The 14,480-nt window shown below is 43.5% G+C and overlaps 2 protein-coding genes across 2 annotated transcripts; both read left to right on the forward strand.

Annotated features, from left to right (window-relative positions):
• Positions 1 to 756: 756 nt before the first annotated feature.
• Positions 757 to 2,372, forward strand: MYCFIDRAFT_186521 (uncharacterized protein; the record flags this gene model as incomplete). The annotated part of the gene is made up of 3 exons (XM_007925381.1): positions 757 to 769; positions 1,253 to 1,993; positions 2,047 to 2,372. 3 exons carry the CDS (start codon positions 757 to 759, stop codon positions 2,370 to 2,372), a joined length of 1,080 nt encoding a protein of 359 aa, XP_007923572.1.
• Positions 2,373 to 2,754: 382 nt separating this feature from the next.
• Positions 2,755 to 4,242, forward strand: MYCFIDRAFT_214158 (uncharacterized protein; the record flags this gene model as incomplete). Its single annotated transcript, XM_007925382.1, has 1 exon — positions 2,755 to 4,242. The coding sequence occupies one exon, from the start codon at positions 2,755 to 2,757 to the stop codon at positions 3,304 to 3,306; it is 552 nt and encodes a 183-aa protein (XP_007923573.1). The 3' UTR covers positions 3,307 to 4,242.
• Between the last annotated feature and the right edge of the window lie 10,238 nt (positions 4,243 to 14,480).

Genomic DNA, 14,480 nt, shown 5'->3' on the forward strand with positions numbered 1-14,480 from the left:
TAGCGTTGTTATTGCTAGCGCTGCTAGCGGTAGTACGGTTATTGTTGCTTCGTAATAAGCCCGCTATTGTAAGGGGTAACACTAATAATGTATTATAGGCCCCTAAGATACGGATATAGCGGAATTAGTAGATATCGGCTTAGTACGATTAACTCGGTATAATAGGCCGTATAGAAGGCCTTGCTTAATAATTAGTACGGTTGTTTCGATAGAATAGTACGTATAGGTCCCGTTCTTCGGGCGTAGTATAGTTAGATTAGTTATTATAGCTATACCGCTAAAAGCTTAAAATAAGGACTATCTAGCTACTACCCTTAAAGGGTAGATCGAATACTATATAAGAAGGGTTATATTAGCAGGTAGATAGGGTAGTAGTAAATTAGTATAGTATTCGATAAGGATCTAGGAGGAGAGGGAGGAAGGTAGGAGAGTTAGCCTAACGCTAAGCGCTAAGCCCTACCTAAGGTATCGAGACCCTAGCTTTACTCGGCCTAGTTATATGCTAATTACGTATAGCCTCTTTAGCCCTAATAACTAGTTTTATTATCGTCGCTATAGATTCTAGTATAGAGAGGTTATAGTCTTCGCAGTATCTAGTTCCGAGGCGATAGAGGACCGCTATACTAGTTAGACGCGGGCACTAACATCCAAGATGAATTTTCTATATACAGATTCAAATTGTCCGGGAACATCCGCACCACTGGTGGATGAAAAACACCCACCATTGCAGGGTTGTGCTCAACAACGTTCGCCGGAATGGCGCAGTGGTGTACATTTCACGCTTCCATATGCACTCCGCGAATACTGACATTGCGGTAGAACGCGTCGCACTTGTACAGACAGGCATGCGAAGATCCCTAGTTCAATTCTGGGTTTCGGCAGCTTTTTTTGCTGTTCTGGTGTCCTGCTGTCTGTCCTTGGAACATACCTTTGATGTCCGAGTGTGAGGGAAGAAGGGCGTCTTCTGTTTTATGCGATGCACATGCAATCCACCGCACAACAACCTGGAAAGTGACGAAAGTGGGGGCTGGGAAAGGCAACGCTGAATCATGCACACCCGCATTGGAATCCCTCCCTTCCCGACGTCTCTTCTTACCATCCCGCTCTCATGGCGAGCGAGCCCGACCTGGACCCGAATAATAATGCAGCGCTAGAGCTGAAGAACACGGTGGTTTCCCTGTCCTATCGCGGTATGGCTGCAAGGCTCCTCAGGGTCTCGGGTATGGACTGACCTTTGCGCCTACTTTTCTAGCACCCGGACGAATTGCAGATCCGAACTTCAAGTTCTTCCAGGAGCCAAGAGCACACCCCAAGCTTGTGGAAGCATTCCGAGCCTTTGGATTCGACGGCAGTCAGCCTGACCCATTCTCACAGATCAGATGGGATGACCCGGGTTCGAGGAGCCAGATGGCCTGGAGCGAGGCCACGACGACCAAGCTGTACAATACAATGCCAAATGACCTGCCGGAAGACGATGATGAGCCCAGCGTGAAGCAGGAGACCACGACTTTCACAACTTTCGATGGAACAGAGCGTAAATTGTATGTCTTTAGACCAGCCGCCCACGAACAAATTCTACCATGCGTCCTGTACTTCCATGGAGGCGGAATGGTCATCCTGGACACTGCCAACAAGGTGCATTTCCGCTGGTGTCTATCTCTGGCAGCGCAAGGCATTGTCGTAATCGCTGTTGATTTCAGGAATGCTTATTCTCGGGGCAAACACAATCCCTTCCCAACAGGTTTGAAGGACTGCGCTTCAGCTGTTCGACATATTGCATCCAACAAGTCAAGCTTCAAAGTTGGCAAGATCACCCTGCATGGCGAAGACGGAGGAGGAAACCTTGCACTTGCGGCGGCTTTGATGTCCAAGAAGGAAGGCTGGATCGATGACATTGCAGGTGTCTATGCGTATTCCCCATGTATTAGCAATGGCTACGGGTGGAGCGACGCACGAAAGCTGAAGGAGCTGCCGAGTCTTTACGAATGTGAAGGTATGCTTCTAACTAGCAACAATGATTACACAAGCTGAAATATTGATTTCCAGGTTATTGGTTATACACCACAATGCTCGCCGGGATGGCATTCTACTACAGCGGGGAGGACATTCGGAATCCTTTGGCCTGGCCCCATCACGCCTCCATTGAGGACTGCGTCGGCTTGCCCCCTCATGTACTGGCCATGGACGAGCTGGACCCATTAAGAGATGAAGGCATGGCCTACCATCGCAAGCTCCTTGCCGCTGGCGTTGAAGCTAATGCTCACGTAAATCTTGGAGTAGTACATGCCACAGCTCTCATGTTTCGGAAACTAATACCAGAGGCGCACTTGAAAGTCACTCGAGATGTTGCAGCATTTGTAAAGAGTCTCTGAGCCGGCTTCCTCACTTTCGATGTCGCAAGTGTCGATCCCTCGATCACTTGTGCATAGACGAGATGGGAGCAAGTGTCTGGCCAAACGGGCAACTCACCGTCTTACTGCAAGCGACTTGATACATCCACCTGTTACAACGCCGTCTTCCTGCTTAGCAGACGCTCATGCAGTCGCCCACGCTATAATTCGTTAGATCGTCTGGTGGTATTGGCTGCTAGCGTGAGGCCGAGGCATGATGCAAGTGGACGTCGATGAGGTAAACCTATAAATATCAGCCTTTGGAAGGACCCAAAAACCGTTGCAAACCAGCCTCATCTGTGAAGAACAAAGCCCAGGAAAAATTAGAAAATTGATTATTGCGGTCCATCACATCCTCAGCATAATGGCACCACTTCGAGCCGTCTTGAGCTTCCTTCTCGCGACACTAGCGGTAGCTTCTCCGACAACCGTCGAACGCAGACAAGAGCTCATCACAGCTCAAACGATCAATCAAGATGTCCTAAACATTCATGCTGGCGTCCAAAGCCTTCGCACACACGTTGCTACCTATGACGGATCTCTACTCTCTGAGACGCCTTTGCTGGGCGACTTCACGGCAATTCACCTCGCCAATCGAAAGGGTTTCGCAGACGCGAATTTGAGACAAACCCCCTTCGACGCTCAAGAGTCCACCAGCATTGTTCAGACAGTAATCGACACTGTAGGGGAGAGCATTCCGGCGGCGGTGGAAGAGGCCAAGGCCAAGAAGCCACTGTTCGACCAGAATGGACAAAGTCCAATCATTGTTGGGACGCTGAAGGTGTTGTTGGATGACCATGATACGTTTTCAGCTGCAGTTGCAAAGAGTCTATCAGCGGATCAAGTCCGTGCTCAGGCGGTGGTAGCGAAGATCCATAATGCAATTCAGAGCGGCATTGACTATTTCAGCGCGTGAGAGGTCTCTATAAAAGATAGCATCGATCTGAAATGAGCAGCATGATCGTCTTTTTCCGATTTCACATTGCTTCCAGGAACTACGATTTACCGTCGACCTTGATTGCAGATTTTGTGGTCCTGTTTCTCCACGGCTCGGCACCAATTTCTCTGCCGAAGACAATCGGCAGGCGGTCTATGGAAAGAGACACTGCATCTTGAAGCGAGCACGAGTGTAGTTGGGTCTGGTCCGATCTCTGAATTGCTCAAGAAGACTTCTTCATCCCTATGGTCGGCACGCAGAAGTGGACCGAAATCCGTTCAAGACACGAAACGTGGAGTTTACAAGCCACCACGAACGTCGACGTTGGCATCCTTGAGGATGTTTTACGGGCCTTATGTTAAGCATGTATGGCCGGTCTCTCGGCAACCTTCAACTCTTCGAGATTCCAGAATTGGCCTTTGCACCACCATCCTTTGCCTGTCTTACGTGCTTCGAGCTCCGCATTTTGCAGGTATACCCTATGATCGAGGTAGACGAAAATGGTCCGAGGGGCTGTTTCTGGCGGTCGTGAACATGTGGCTAGACTCCGGTTGAAGGAATTCCCAACCAAGGGAGTGCTTGCGAGTATCTGTTCGCCTCACCCGTGCGACGTGTCACATCTTAAACATCGTAATGGCGATCCAAGCACAGACGACTCGATGGACAAAGTGTGCCATGCGCACGTGGTAATAAGTCGGTTCTTTGTACATACATACCAGTGATCGTGCGATCAGATAGCAGTCTCACGTCCGTAGTGAGGTTTCACCAGGTAGGAGAAATATATAGCACAATAGCACATGGTGCTATGGACGTGCACACCAGAAAATGCAGTGCATGAATCGCCGAGCAGGTTTTGTAGATCGATCATCGAGCCTCGCCATCATGATTATGAGGACGAGCGGTAGATTCCGGGATTCCACAAGCATTGGAGCATAGCATTAGCAGGAACTCCCCGCCCGTCCCACATCTTGCTTGCTCCTCGAGGCTAAACCGAGCCCCAGCTACCCGCCCGAGCCCTAGTATACCCCGATGCTAGCACCATTGTAGAATCGCCCTATATAGAATTACGTGCTCTTTCTACCTAATACAGGTCATTTCCGTTCTTAGTTAGTATTATTAACGGGCGCGTAGCGCGTTATCTAGGAAAGAATTCTACTTAATTCTACCGTAGACCTAAAATTCGTATTTCTTCCCCCTTTTATAGTAGATTGCCTAGTAACTATTAAAAATAGCTAAATCTCTATTATACGACGAGTTTCTCGATAATCTTATCGCTAGCGGTAGTAGTAGCGACGTAGCGGCGGCGGTAGTAGTAGCGGAAGATACGCAATCGATAGATATAGCGATAGTAGATATCGAGTCGTAGGAGGAGGTTTAATTAGTAGTAGATATTAAGTCGTAGGAGGAGGTTTAATTAGTCTCGGAGACGCGTATTCGAGGTCGCTATCGCTTACTATCGCTACCTAATAATAGATTAGTATTACCGCGCCCTTAGAAGTATCTATTCTCGCTAAAGGCGCGCTATCGTAGTCCTATACCGCGAGAGTTAGAGTTTCCGTCTTATAGAGCCTTAGAGTTATATATCTACGTATTCGGCAAGTCTACTAGGTACGAGTTTAAGTAATATAAGCTATAGAAGAATAAGAAAGGTATTAAATATCGCTACCGATAGGTCTATAGTTGCTTCGGCTTACTAGATAAGCGTACGTAGAAGTAGGATAACGAGTCGATAAAGCGGAAGTCGACTTTAAAGAAAATAGGCTATAAATTCTTCTTCTATATAGTTGCGGTTAATCTAGTATAACCCGATAGTTAATAGATAATCTAGCATTCTACTAAAGAAGATTACTGTTTCTATAACTACGAGAAGGACGATATTGTCGCTTTTACTATATATAGGTAGCGCTCGAGAACTACGTAGTTCCTAGAATAACTAGAGCGCTTATAGTAGGCGCGAATACTAACCTCGAAGATTATAGCCTACTTCCGCGGTCGTAGTAGTATAGTGCTTAAACTAAAGGATATACAGAACGTTGCTATAACTCGTAATATTGTCGCTCGATAGGAGATAAACTAGGCTTAGCGCCTAGTTAAACTACTAGACGATAATAGTATATTCTACGACATTTATACTAACCCCTATAACGGTGCAATTCGTAGTATAGTTGCCCTCTACCCTAAGTTAATCGAGGCCTTTAAGAAGACACTATATATACTAATTATTAATACTATATACTCTACTAATATCTATAACCTCGAGCTTATAGATATTGTCGCTACTAGACCTATAAACGATACTATTAAGCTTAGTATTAGTCTTATTAAACCGAAGCCGGAGAAAGCGGAGTTTGTAAGGTTGCTATAGTTACTACAAAAGGGCCTCGAACAAGCCGACTATAGTATACCCTTTATTATTAGTACTAATCGTAAAGAGTTACTAATCTACGCTATTAAGGAGGTTATACCTAAGGCTACTAATATCGTCTATAACTAGTATCTATAGTAGGATATACTAACGCGTGTCCGTAAAGAACGTAGCGAGTATAGATAGGTAAAGGGCGCTAACGGTTACTAGACTAACAGTCCTTAAACTAGCAAGTTTCTATAGCTATTTACCTATACTATCTATAGTTAAAGCGAGGCCGAGTTTAACGAGAACGTACGGAAATTAGACAACGTATATCCTATATTTAAGGCCTATCTAAATAATAACTAGTAGCGATATAAGACCTATATTGTCGACTACTAGACTAACTAAGTTCTATACTTTAGCTATAAGACAACCTCTTAGGTTAAGGCTACATATAGACGTATTAAACGCTAGCTTAACTATAGCAGCCGCTACGATATCTTTACGTTATTTAAGAGCCTTCTTAACTAGTAGAACGAAGGGCATAACTGCCGCTATATCCGCCTTACTAAGAACCTAAAGAGATGTAATAAGGCACTTACTAGACCGTTTTAGGCGAGCGTTTCTCGAGTTATAAGCGATTACTGCCTTCTCGAAGTACGGATTTAATACTAACGTGCTAACGACCTCCTTCGTACTACGACTAACAATAATAGTAACGAGATTAAGTACTCGGCGTACTCGTATTCCTACCTATACTACCGCTATAACGACTACCTAAGTAAGACCTATAGTTATCCTTACAAACACGATATTATAAAGCTTCTCGAAATAGGCGGAAGCCGCGCTATACTACTACCGAGTTACTTCTATAGACACTAGCTAATTAACTTCCGTAGAACGGTTAATCTATAAAAGCCGGAGGTAATCTTTAGCAACCGTAAACCTCTTACTAGCGGAGCTATACTATATATAATAAAGCGCGCTACGATAGTACGCGAATTAGACGACCTAAATAAGACAGCAGTCGCTAAGCGATAGAAGACAGTAATAGCTAGAACGACCGAGTTTATACTCGAGCCTAGCGTATTACTTACTTAGCTAAGAACGACTATTAAGTACTATAAGTGCGTTAAGAGCTAGTGCCGCACTTAATAATACCCTTACTAGAAGGCTAATCGTACGTATAGCTCTACTTGCTATCTAAGCGGCTTCGAGTGCTATAATCTATAAGTCGAGTCTTTACTTCTAATAGTACTAGAACCTCCTTCTAAGCTAGATTCACTCTGCTAAGAGATTAAAGACCTCCGAGTACGCGAGAACGCTCGATTATAGGTAGAAGAATAACGTACGAGATAGCAAGCAGACTATAACTACTAGTAGGCGGCATTATATAAGTAATAACAACGATAGGCTACTTAGTAATAGTACTAGTAGTCGCTTACTATAAGAAGCTAAGCAAGTAAAGTCTCCTATTATGCCTTAGCAAGCCTATATAACAATTATATAATGTTATTACGTATACTGCGGTACTGTCTCGCTAGCGTAAAGCCTACTTAGCGTATACGCGGAAAAGCTCGGTCGCTCGTATAGATATACTCGGTTGCCGGCTCGGCATATATACTATCCGTACGTAGCCTAGTTAATAGTAAACGCTCTGCCCTATTCTAAGAAAGGCACGGTTTAGTTCTACTTTCTACTATAGCGATTAGTAGAGGGTATTCTATACGTTGCTATATATCTATTTTTTTTATAGTTCTAAACCGTCTACCCTTCGTAGCGGCCTATAGAACCCCGAAAGATAAACGCAAGCGATCCGAATGCGCCCGGCGCGGGAAACGCGTAGAATAATACCCTAGGAGCGCCGATAGCATTAGAAAACGACGCGGCGATATAATAAGACGAAGCCGAATATTAGGCGCGCTAAGAAGCGACCTACCTACGGCTCGAACGATTTCTAGCTAAGTAAGAAGTACTTAGGCTAGAAGTGTAGGCTTAAGAAGCTAAGCGAGAGAATACGCGTCTTTATACCCTTAGGGATGCTAGCGATGCGCTAGCTCCGAGTAGCGGTACTGCCGGCGAGAGTCCTACGAGGACTCTATCCCTAGGCGACGACGAGGACGAGGATAAGGAAGAGTTAGCTAACGAGTCGATTTAGAGGCCTAAATCTTAGAGAGCTAAATCTGTCTCGTATCGACTACCTCTTTCTAGAGGTACGCTAAGCGTAGCTACTATACCTAGTATAAGCTACGTAGTCGCTAGTCTTACGGCTATTAAGCCTCGCCTAAAGGAACCTAAGCCCTTTAAAGGCAATACGATTAAGGAGTCGAGGCGATTCCTTCGAGAACTTTCTATTACCTTTATACTGTCCGGAGCTACCTATTATATAGACGAAAGCAAGGTGCTTTATAGTATTATATACCTCGTAGGCGATACGTAGGAGCGATAGTATAATAAAAAGTTAAAAACAGCCTTAAGGACCTATAAAATTATACCTACTAGGACTTTAAACCCTTCTATCGGGACTGCGTCGGGGACCCTATAAACCGTATACTAGATATAACCCTCGAGTATAAGGCGGCCTATTAGCGTAAGGGACAGTTAGTCTAAAGCTTTGCCCTTAAGCTCGTAGTGCTCGAAGATTAACTTAGCGACTATAGCGAGGAGTATAGGATCCGCTATCTCCTCGTTAAACTCCGAGTCTAGCCGGCGATTCGTAGCGCAATTATTAAATACTATACGGTACTAACGACGCGTTACGAACTTATAGAGCTTGCGACGCGTATCGAGACCCCTAATAAGCCGTCTAGTAAACGCAAGGATCGTAACTATAATAAAACTAGAGATAGTAAAGGTAAGAAGCGTCGATCTAATAGTTAGGCCCGTAAGTAGTAGTTAAATCGCGACCGTAGCGTAGGCGGAAAGTATACGAAAGGCGATAACTTATAGGGCAGGTATAATATTAGTAAGGTCGAATATTATAGCTGTCGCTAGAAAGGCTATTATAAGAACGCGTACCCGAACCGCTATCTCTAGAAAGATAATAACCTTATAGTACGTAAGGTAGCTGCTAACGCTAAAGAAAAGAAGAACGACTCGAAGGCTAAGGGAAAAGACAAGGTACCTCCTAAGAGCTAGGGATAGGTACGGAATCTTAACTAAGTAGCTTAGTAGTAGTAGTACCTACGGGACGCATACGCGGAGTAATCGTTATATAAGAAGGGGAAGTATCTATCGAATGCTTATTAGACGATGCTACTAATATTAATATAGTATCTTAAGAATTCGTTCTATAATACTAGCCTTAGCGGATTGTTAACGCCGTACTACCTAGTACCGATAGTTTCTAGGGCGACCGAGGATACTACTACGGAGCGCATTATTTACGCTTACGGATTGCCGACTCTATAGGCTAAGAACGCATTACTACCGGAGTGTTCTACGCTTTCGAGATACCCCTCCCTAATATTATTCTTAGTAGGCCTTAGAGGCGCGATTAAAAGGTAATCGTCGATAGCTCGATAGATACCTAGACCTATAGGAACGAAGCTATAGCGCGTTCGATACGCGTACGGGAACTATAGGAATTCTAGAAAAACATACGTAACGCTCTATACGTATATACGATTAGCGTTCGCTAGCTCCGCGATATCGCTAAGGGTTCCTCCTTACTAGAAGAATTTAAAGACTTCGAAGACGTCTTTACTATAACGCCTAAAGCGCGACGTAAGCTCCTCGAAGACGTAGAGTATACGATCGACCTAATCCCCGGAACGAAGCTACTATATAAACCTCTCTACTATTCTTTAGGAAGAGAGCTTAGCGACCTTCGTAATTACCTAAGCTTAGCCTTAGACAACGATTAGATCTAGCTTAGTATAAGCGAGGCAGATACGCCGATCCTGTTCGTACTAAAGAAGGATAGTAGTCTAAGACTCTATGTCGATTATAGGGGGCTAAACGAGATTACTATTAAAAATTGTTACCCTCTGCCTCTTATTAGCGAAACGCTAAATAAGCTTAAGGACGCTAAATAGTATACGTCCTTAGACCTTTAGGATATATATTACCGTATCTATATTAAGCGAGGCGACGAGTAGAAGACTGCGTTCTATACGCGGTACGGGCACTTCGAGTATAAGGTAATATCTTTTAGGCTTACTAATACTCCTACTACGTTTTAAGGATACATTAATAGGGCGTTAGCTAGCCTAGTTAATATTTGCTATATCGTCTACCTTAACGATATTCTTATTTATAGCAAAACGCGAGAGGACTACGTACGAGACGTATACGCTATCCTTACGCGGCTCCGGAAGTTCGCCTTATATACGAATAGAAAGAAATGTTCCTTCTAGAAGAAAGAAGTCGAATTCCTCGGGTTTATCGTTAGTACCGAAGGCGTATCGATAGATTAGCGTAGGGTAAACGCTATTACCGAGTAGCCTCGTCTGTTAACGCTAAAAGAGGTTTAATCCTTCCTTAGATTCTATAACTTCTATCGGAGGTTTATCCTAAATTACTCCCGAATCGTTATACCGCTAACTACCCTATTAAAAGGCGCCGTAAATAGCCGGAAGCTAGGTTAGGTCTAGTAGGGCGAAAGCGAGGAGCAAGCGTTCCGCTAGCTAAAGGCTGCCTTTAGCTCTACCTCGGTCCTCGATATTATAACACTATAATCCTACGAAGCCCCTATGTATTAAAACCGATGCCTCTACGTTCGCCTTAGTAGGGATTATATTATAATAGAGCGAAGATAGGAATTAGCACCCTATTGCTTTCTAGTTACAGAAAATAGTCCTAGCTAAGATAAATTATAAGACCTATAATTAGGAGCTCTTAGCGGTTATCGAGTCCTTTAAGCATTAGCGCCTATACCTCGATAGTGCCTAGTATACGATCCGCGTAGTTATCGATTACGCTAATCTTAAGGGCTTTATAAAAATAAAGCAGCTTATCGGAAGGCAGGCAAGATAGGCAACCTTCCTTATACCTTTCGACTTTACTATTAAATATCGGGCTAGTAAACGAAATCTAGCCGATATACCTTCGCGACGTAGCGACTACGAAAGCGAGTCGTAGGCGGCGAACAACCTTCTCCCTATATTATAGTCGAAACTAGCTCTATAGTTAAATCTGCCTAAGGATATCGAGCCGATTATAAAACGCATCTCTATTATATATATAGGGATACGAGACGCTAGTATAGCGCTAGCGGAACGCAAGAGTTTTATTAGCAGTCCTATAAGAGTAGCGGCTACTATCGTTAGGAATAACGGGCCCTACTACGAGATACCTAATATAACCCTTAGTTTCGTATATACTCTATAATAGCTAGAGCAAGCGAGAGGAGGAGGCTTATACGAGACAAGCTTACCGTCGGGTAGCTTAGCCTCGTTAAGTAGTTCTAACCTCCCGCCTAGCTATTCTCGTTGTAGTAACCTTATTTACTATAGCGATACGCTATATATCTCTAAGGACTACGTATTACGTACGCAGCTAATATGTATATACTACGACGACCCTTTAGCTAGATACTTTAGTATAGCTAAGACTATAGACCTAATACGCTAAAAGTACTTCTAGCCGAAAATAGCCGAGGATATTATAGCCTATATCCGCACCTATAGAATTTATTAACAGTCGAAGACGAAGCGCTATCGCCTATATAGCGAGCTCGCTACGCTACCTATACTAACCCGACTATAGCAAGAATTGATAATAGACTTTATTACCGATCTCCCGCCGAGCAAGCTCGGTACCTACGTATATACTACGATCCTCGTAATAGTCGACCGCTATACGAAGATAAGCCTCTTTATCCTAACGACGAAGAAGTGCATAGTAGTAGAACTCGCGGATATCCTTTAAAGGGAGGTAATTAGGCGTTTTAGAGTGCTATTAGGCATTATTAGCGATCGTAGATCGCTTTTTACTAGCTAGTTTTAGAGCGACTTCTGCTTCGAAGCGTATATAAAGCGCAGGCTTAGTATAGCCTTCTATCCTTAGACTAATAGGTAAACCGAACGCGCGAATTAGACCCTCGAGTAATACCTTCGATACTATTACTCTAAGAATTAGGATAAGTAGGCTAAACTATTGCCTTAGGCAGAGTTTGCCTATAATAATAGCGTTTATCCTACGTTGCGTATAAGCCCCTTTAAGATGCTCTACGGCTTTAACCCTAATTTAATGCTAAGCGCAAATAAGCTACTAGCTCGGGACGAGCTAACTAAGGGAAGGGTACTAGTAGCTATCGACGCTACGAAGCGACTATAACAAGTATATAAAACGCTTATAGAACGCTAGCAGAAAGCAGTAGAATACTAGGCTAAGCAATACAATATATACTATACTACTAAGATATATAGTATAGGTAACTTAGTCTTACTATCGATAAAGAACATTAGCTTAGATATCCTAAAGAAGAAACTTAGCCCGAAGTATATAGGGCCTTTCTATATTATTAACGTAGTCGGAGCGTAGGCGTACCGCCTAGCACTACCGTTAAGCACGAAGATCTATAATGTTTTCTATATTTCCCTTCTCGAGCCTTAGTATAGGCGCGATAGCGAGGAGTATAAGATAAGTATGCCTATCGCTAAAGGTAATAAGTAGTAGGTAGAAACAATCGTAGTAAAGAAGATAAAGAAGCGGAAGGCGTACTACCTTATTAAGTAGCGAGGTTAGCCTAAAGAATACAACACTTAGGAGCTAGCTATTTATATTAAAGATTCTATAGCGTTAGACGAGTTCGAAGCTTAAGCGAAGCGTAAGCGTAGGCAGTAATTAAAATAAAAGAAAATAAAACTTAAGAAAAATAGTAGATACGTGCTCGTTTCGCTACTAAAAAAGGCCTATTAGCCTAGTATATATAAAGAAGGCGCTACGTAAGCGCAGCGACAGCAGGCCGCCTACTCTACTTATCCTTAGAATCCTTAGCCTCCTCCTCCTCTTCGATACCTATAGCGGTATCGATAGCGGCGATAGCCTTAGCGCCGACGCGCTAAGCGAGGTTCTAGTATAGTTAGTATACGAAGCGCAAGTAAGACGAGGCTATAGGAAAAACTATACCTAACGACCGATCTCTACTAAGCCGGCTAAGTTAGTGCCGATATACTCGAGGGTACTAAGTAAGTTAACGTCCGTAAGGGACCCGCTAGCGGCCCTCTTACGGGCTAGGGCTTTGCCGCCGGGGGTTACCTTATTCTTATTAGTATAAAAGACGTATAGCGTAGATAGGATAACTAATATCGAGGTTAGTATACGAAGCGCAATCGGAGCGTATAAGGAATATACGTACAACTATAGAGTCTAGCTCGGCCTAGAGTGCCTCTAAGGCCTCGTTAGACTCCTCGATAGAGTCGTAGCCGTCTAGGTCGTATAGGTCGCGCGTAGAGCGTACGGCGCGAATATACGCTAGTAGCGACACTAGTAAGCGGGCCGTAAGCGGAGTATAGGTATAATAGCTACTACGGCAGCGATCGTAGTTACGCTTAGTAGTAGGGTCTATATTGCCGCCTATATAAACCTTAGTTAGGTCTACTAAAGCGAGTTAGTTACAAAGCGCAAGCGCGTAGCAAGTAGCGAGAATACGTACTATTAGCTATTATATACTTAAAGTAACGAATATAGCCTTTTAGGACTTTTAGAGGGCGCTAGGTAGGCGTAGTAGGTATCGAGGGCGGAGCGCCTATAGCGCGCTTACCTAAGGTACGCGAAGGAGTAGATATACTAGTAATGTTTTTTTTAGATAGATATTTAAAAAGAAAAATCTTTAAGTAATACTAGGGAGGCGCGAGGGCGGAGTAGGTAGGGCGTAGGCAAATAGTATTCGGAGCGCTTAGAAAAAGAAGAAGTTTTTAAGCGGGCTTCAAATGCTTTAAATACTCGCCTCGCTTTCGGACAGCTTGCGTTCTCGCGTAGCTACCGCGTTCTTAGAAATTTAGGCAATCTCTAGTTAGTACTAGAAGTAGCCGCGCTTTAAATCTATAAACAAACAAGTAACTACGAGGCAAATTATAACGTGCCTAGCAACTATAGCCTAGCGATAGGTACGTATAAGACGCGTAAGTATAGCGTAGAGTATAAGAAATAGTATAATTTACTATATTACCCTATAGCTAGGATAGCTATACTAGGGGAAGGAGATAATTATAAGAACCTAAGCAAGTAAAGTCTCCTATTATGCCTTAGCAAGCTGCAAGCCTATATAACAATTATATAATATTATTATATATACTACGGTATTGTCTCGCTAGCGTAAAGCCTACTTAGCGTATATGCGGAAAAGCTCGGTCGCTCGTATAGACATACTCGGTTGCCGGCTCGGCATATATGCTATCCGTAGGTAGCCTAGTTAATAGTAAACGCTCTGCTCTATTCTAAGAAAGGTACGGTTTAGTTCTACTTTCTACTATAGCGATTAGTAGAGGGTATTCTATACGTTGCTATATACCTATTTTCTTATACTTATATAGCTAGTAGGAAGGCCGCTTTATTACTAGGTACTATAGTAATAGCACTATTAGTTTACTTAGTAATAGTAGTATACTAGTTAGTAATAGTAGTATACTAGTTAGCAACTAAGAGACTAGTATAAGCTAGTATATATAGCCTCGCGTAGTTACAAGGCGGCAGGTCGTAATCCGCTTAGGCCTAAGTAGATAGCTAACAACTAATAATACCTTTAATTTTGCTATACTACTAATTTACTAACAAACTTTAGCTTTATAGCTAGTAGCAGTATTGCTAGCAGCAGTATTGCAGTAGTTGCCCGGCTAGCGGGGCCTACATCGACGCG

Source organism: Pseudocercospora fijiensis (assembly GCF_000340215.1).
Source record: "Pseudocercospora fijiensis CIRAD86 unplaced genomic scaffold MYCFIscaffold_2, whole genome shotgun sequence".
In the NCBI taxonomy this organism is placed as follows: Eukaryota; Fungi; Ascomycota; class Dothideomycetes; order Mycosphaerellales; family Mycosphaerellaceae; genus Pseudocercospora; species Pseudocercospora fijiensis.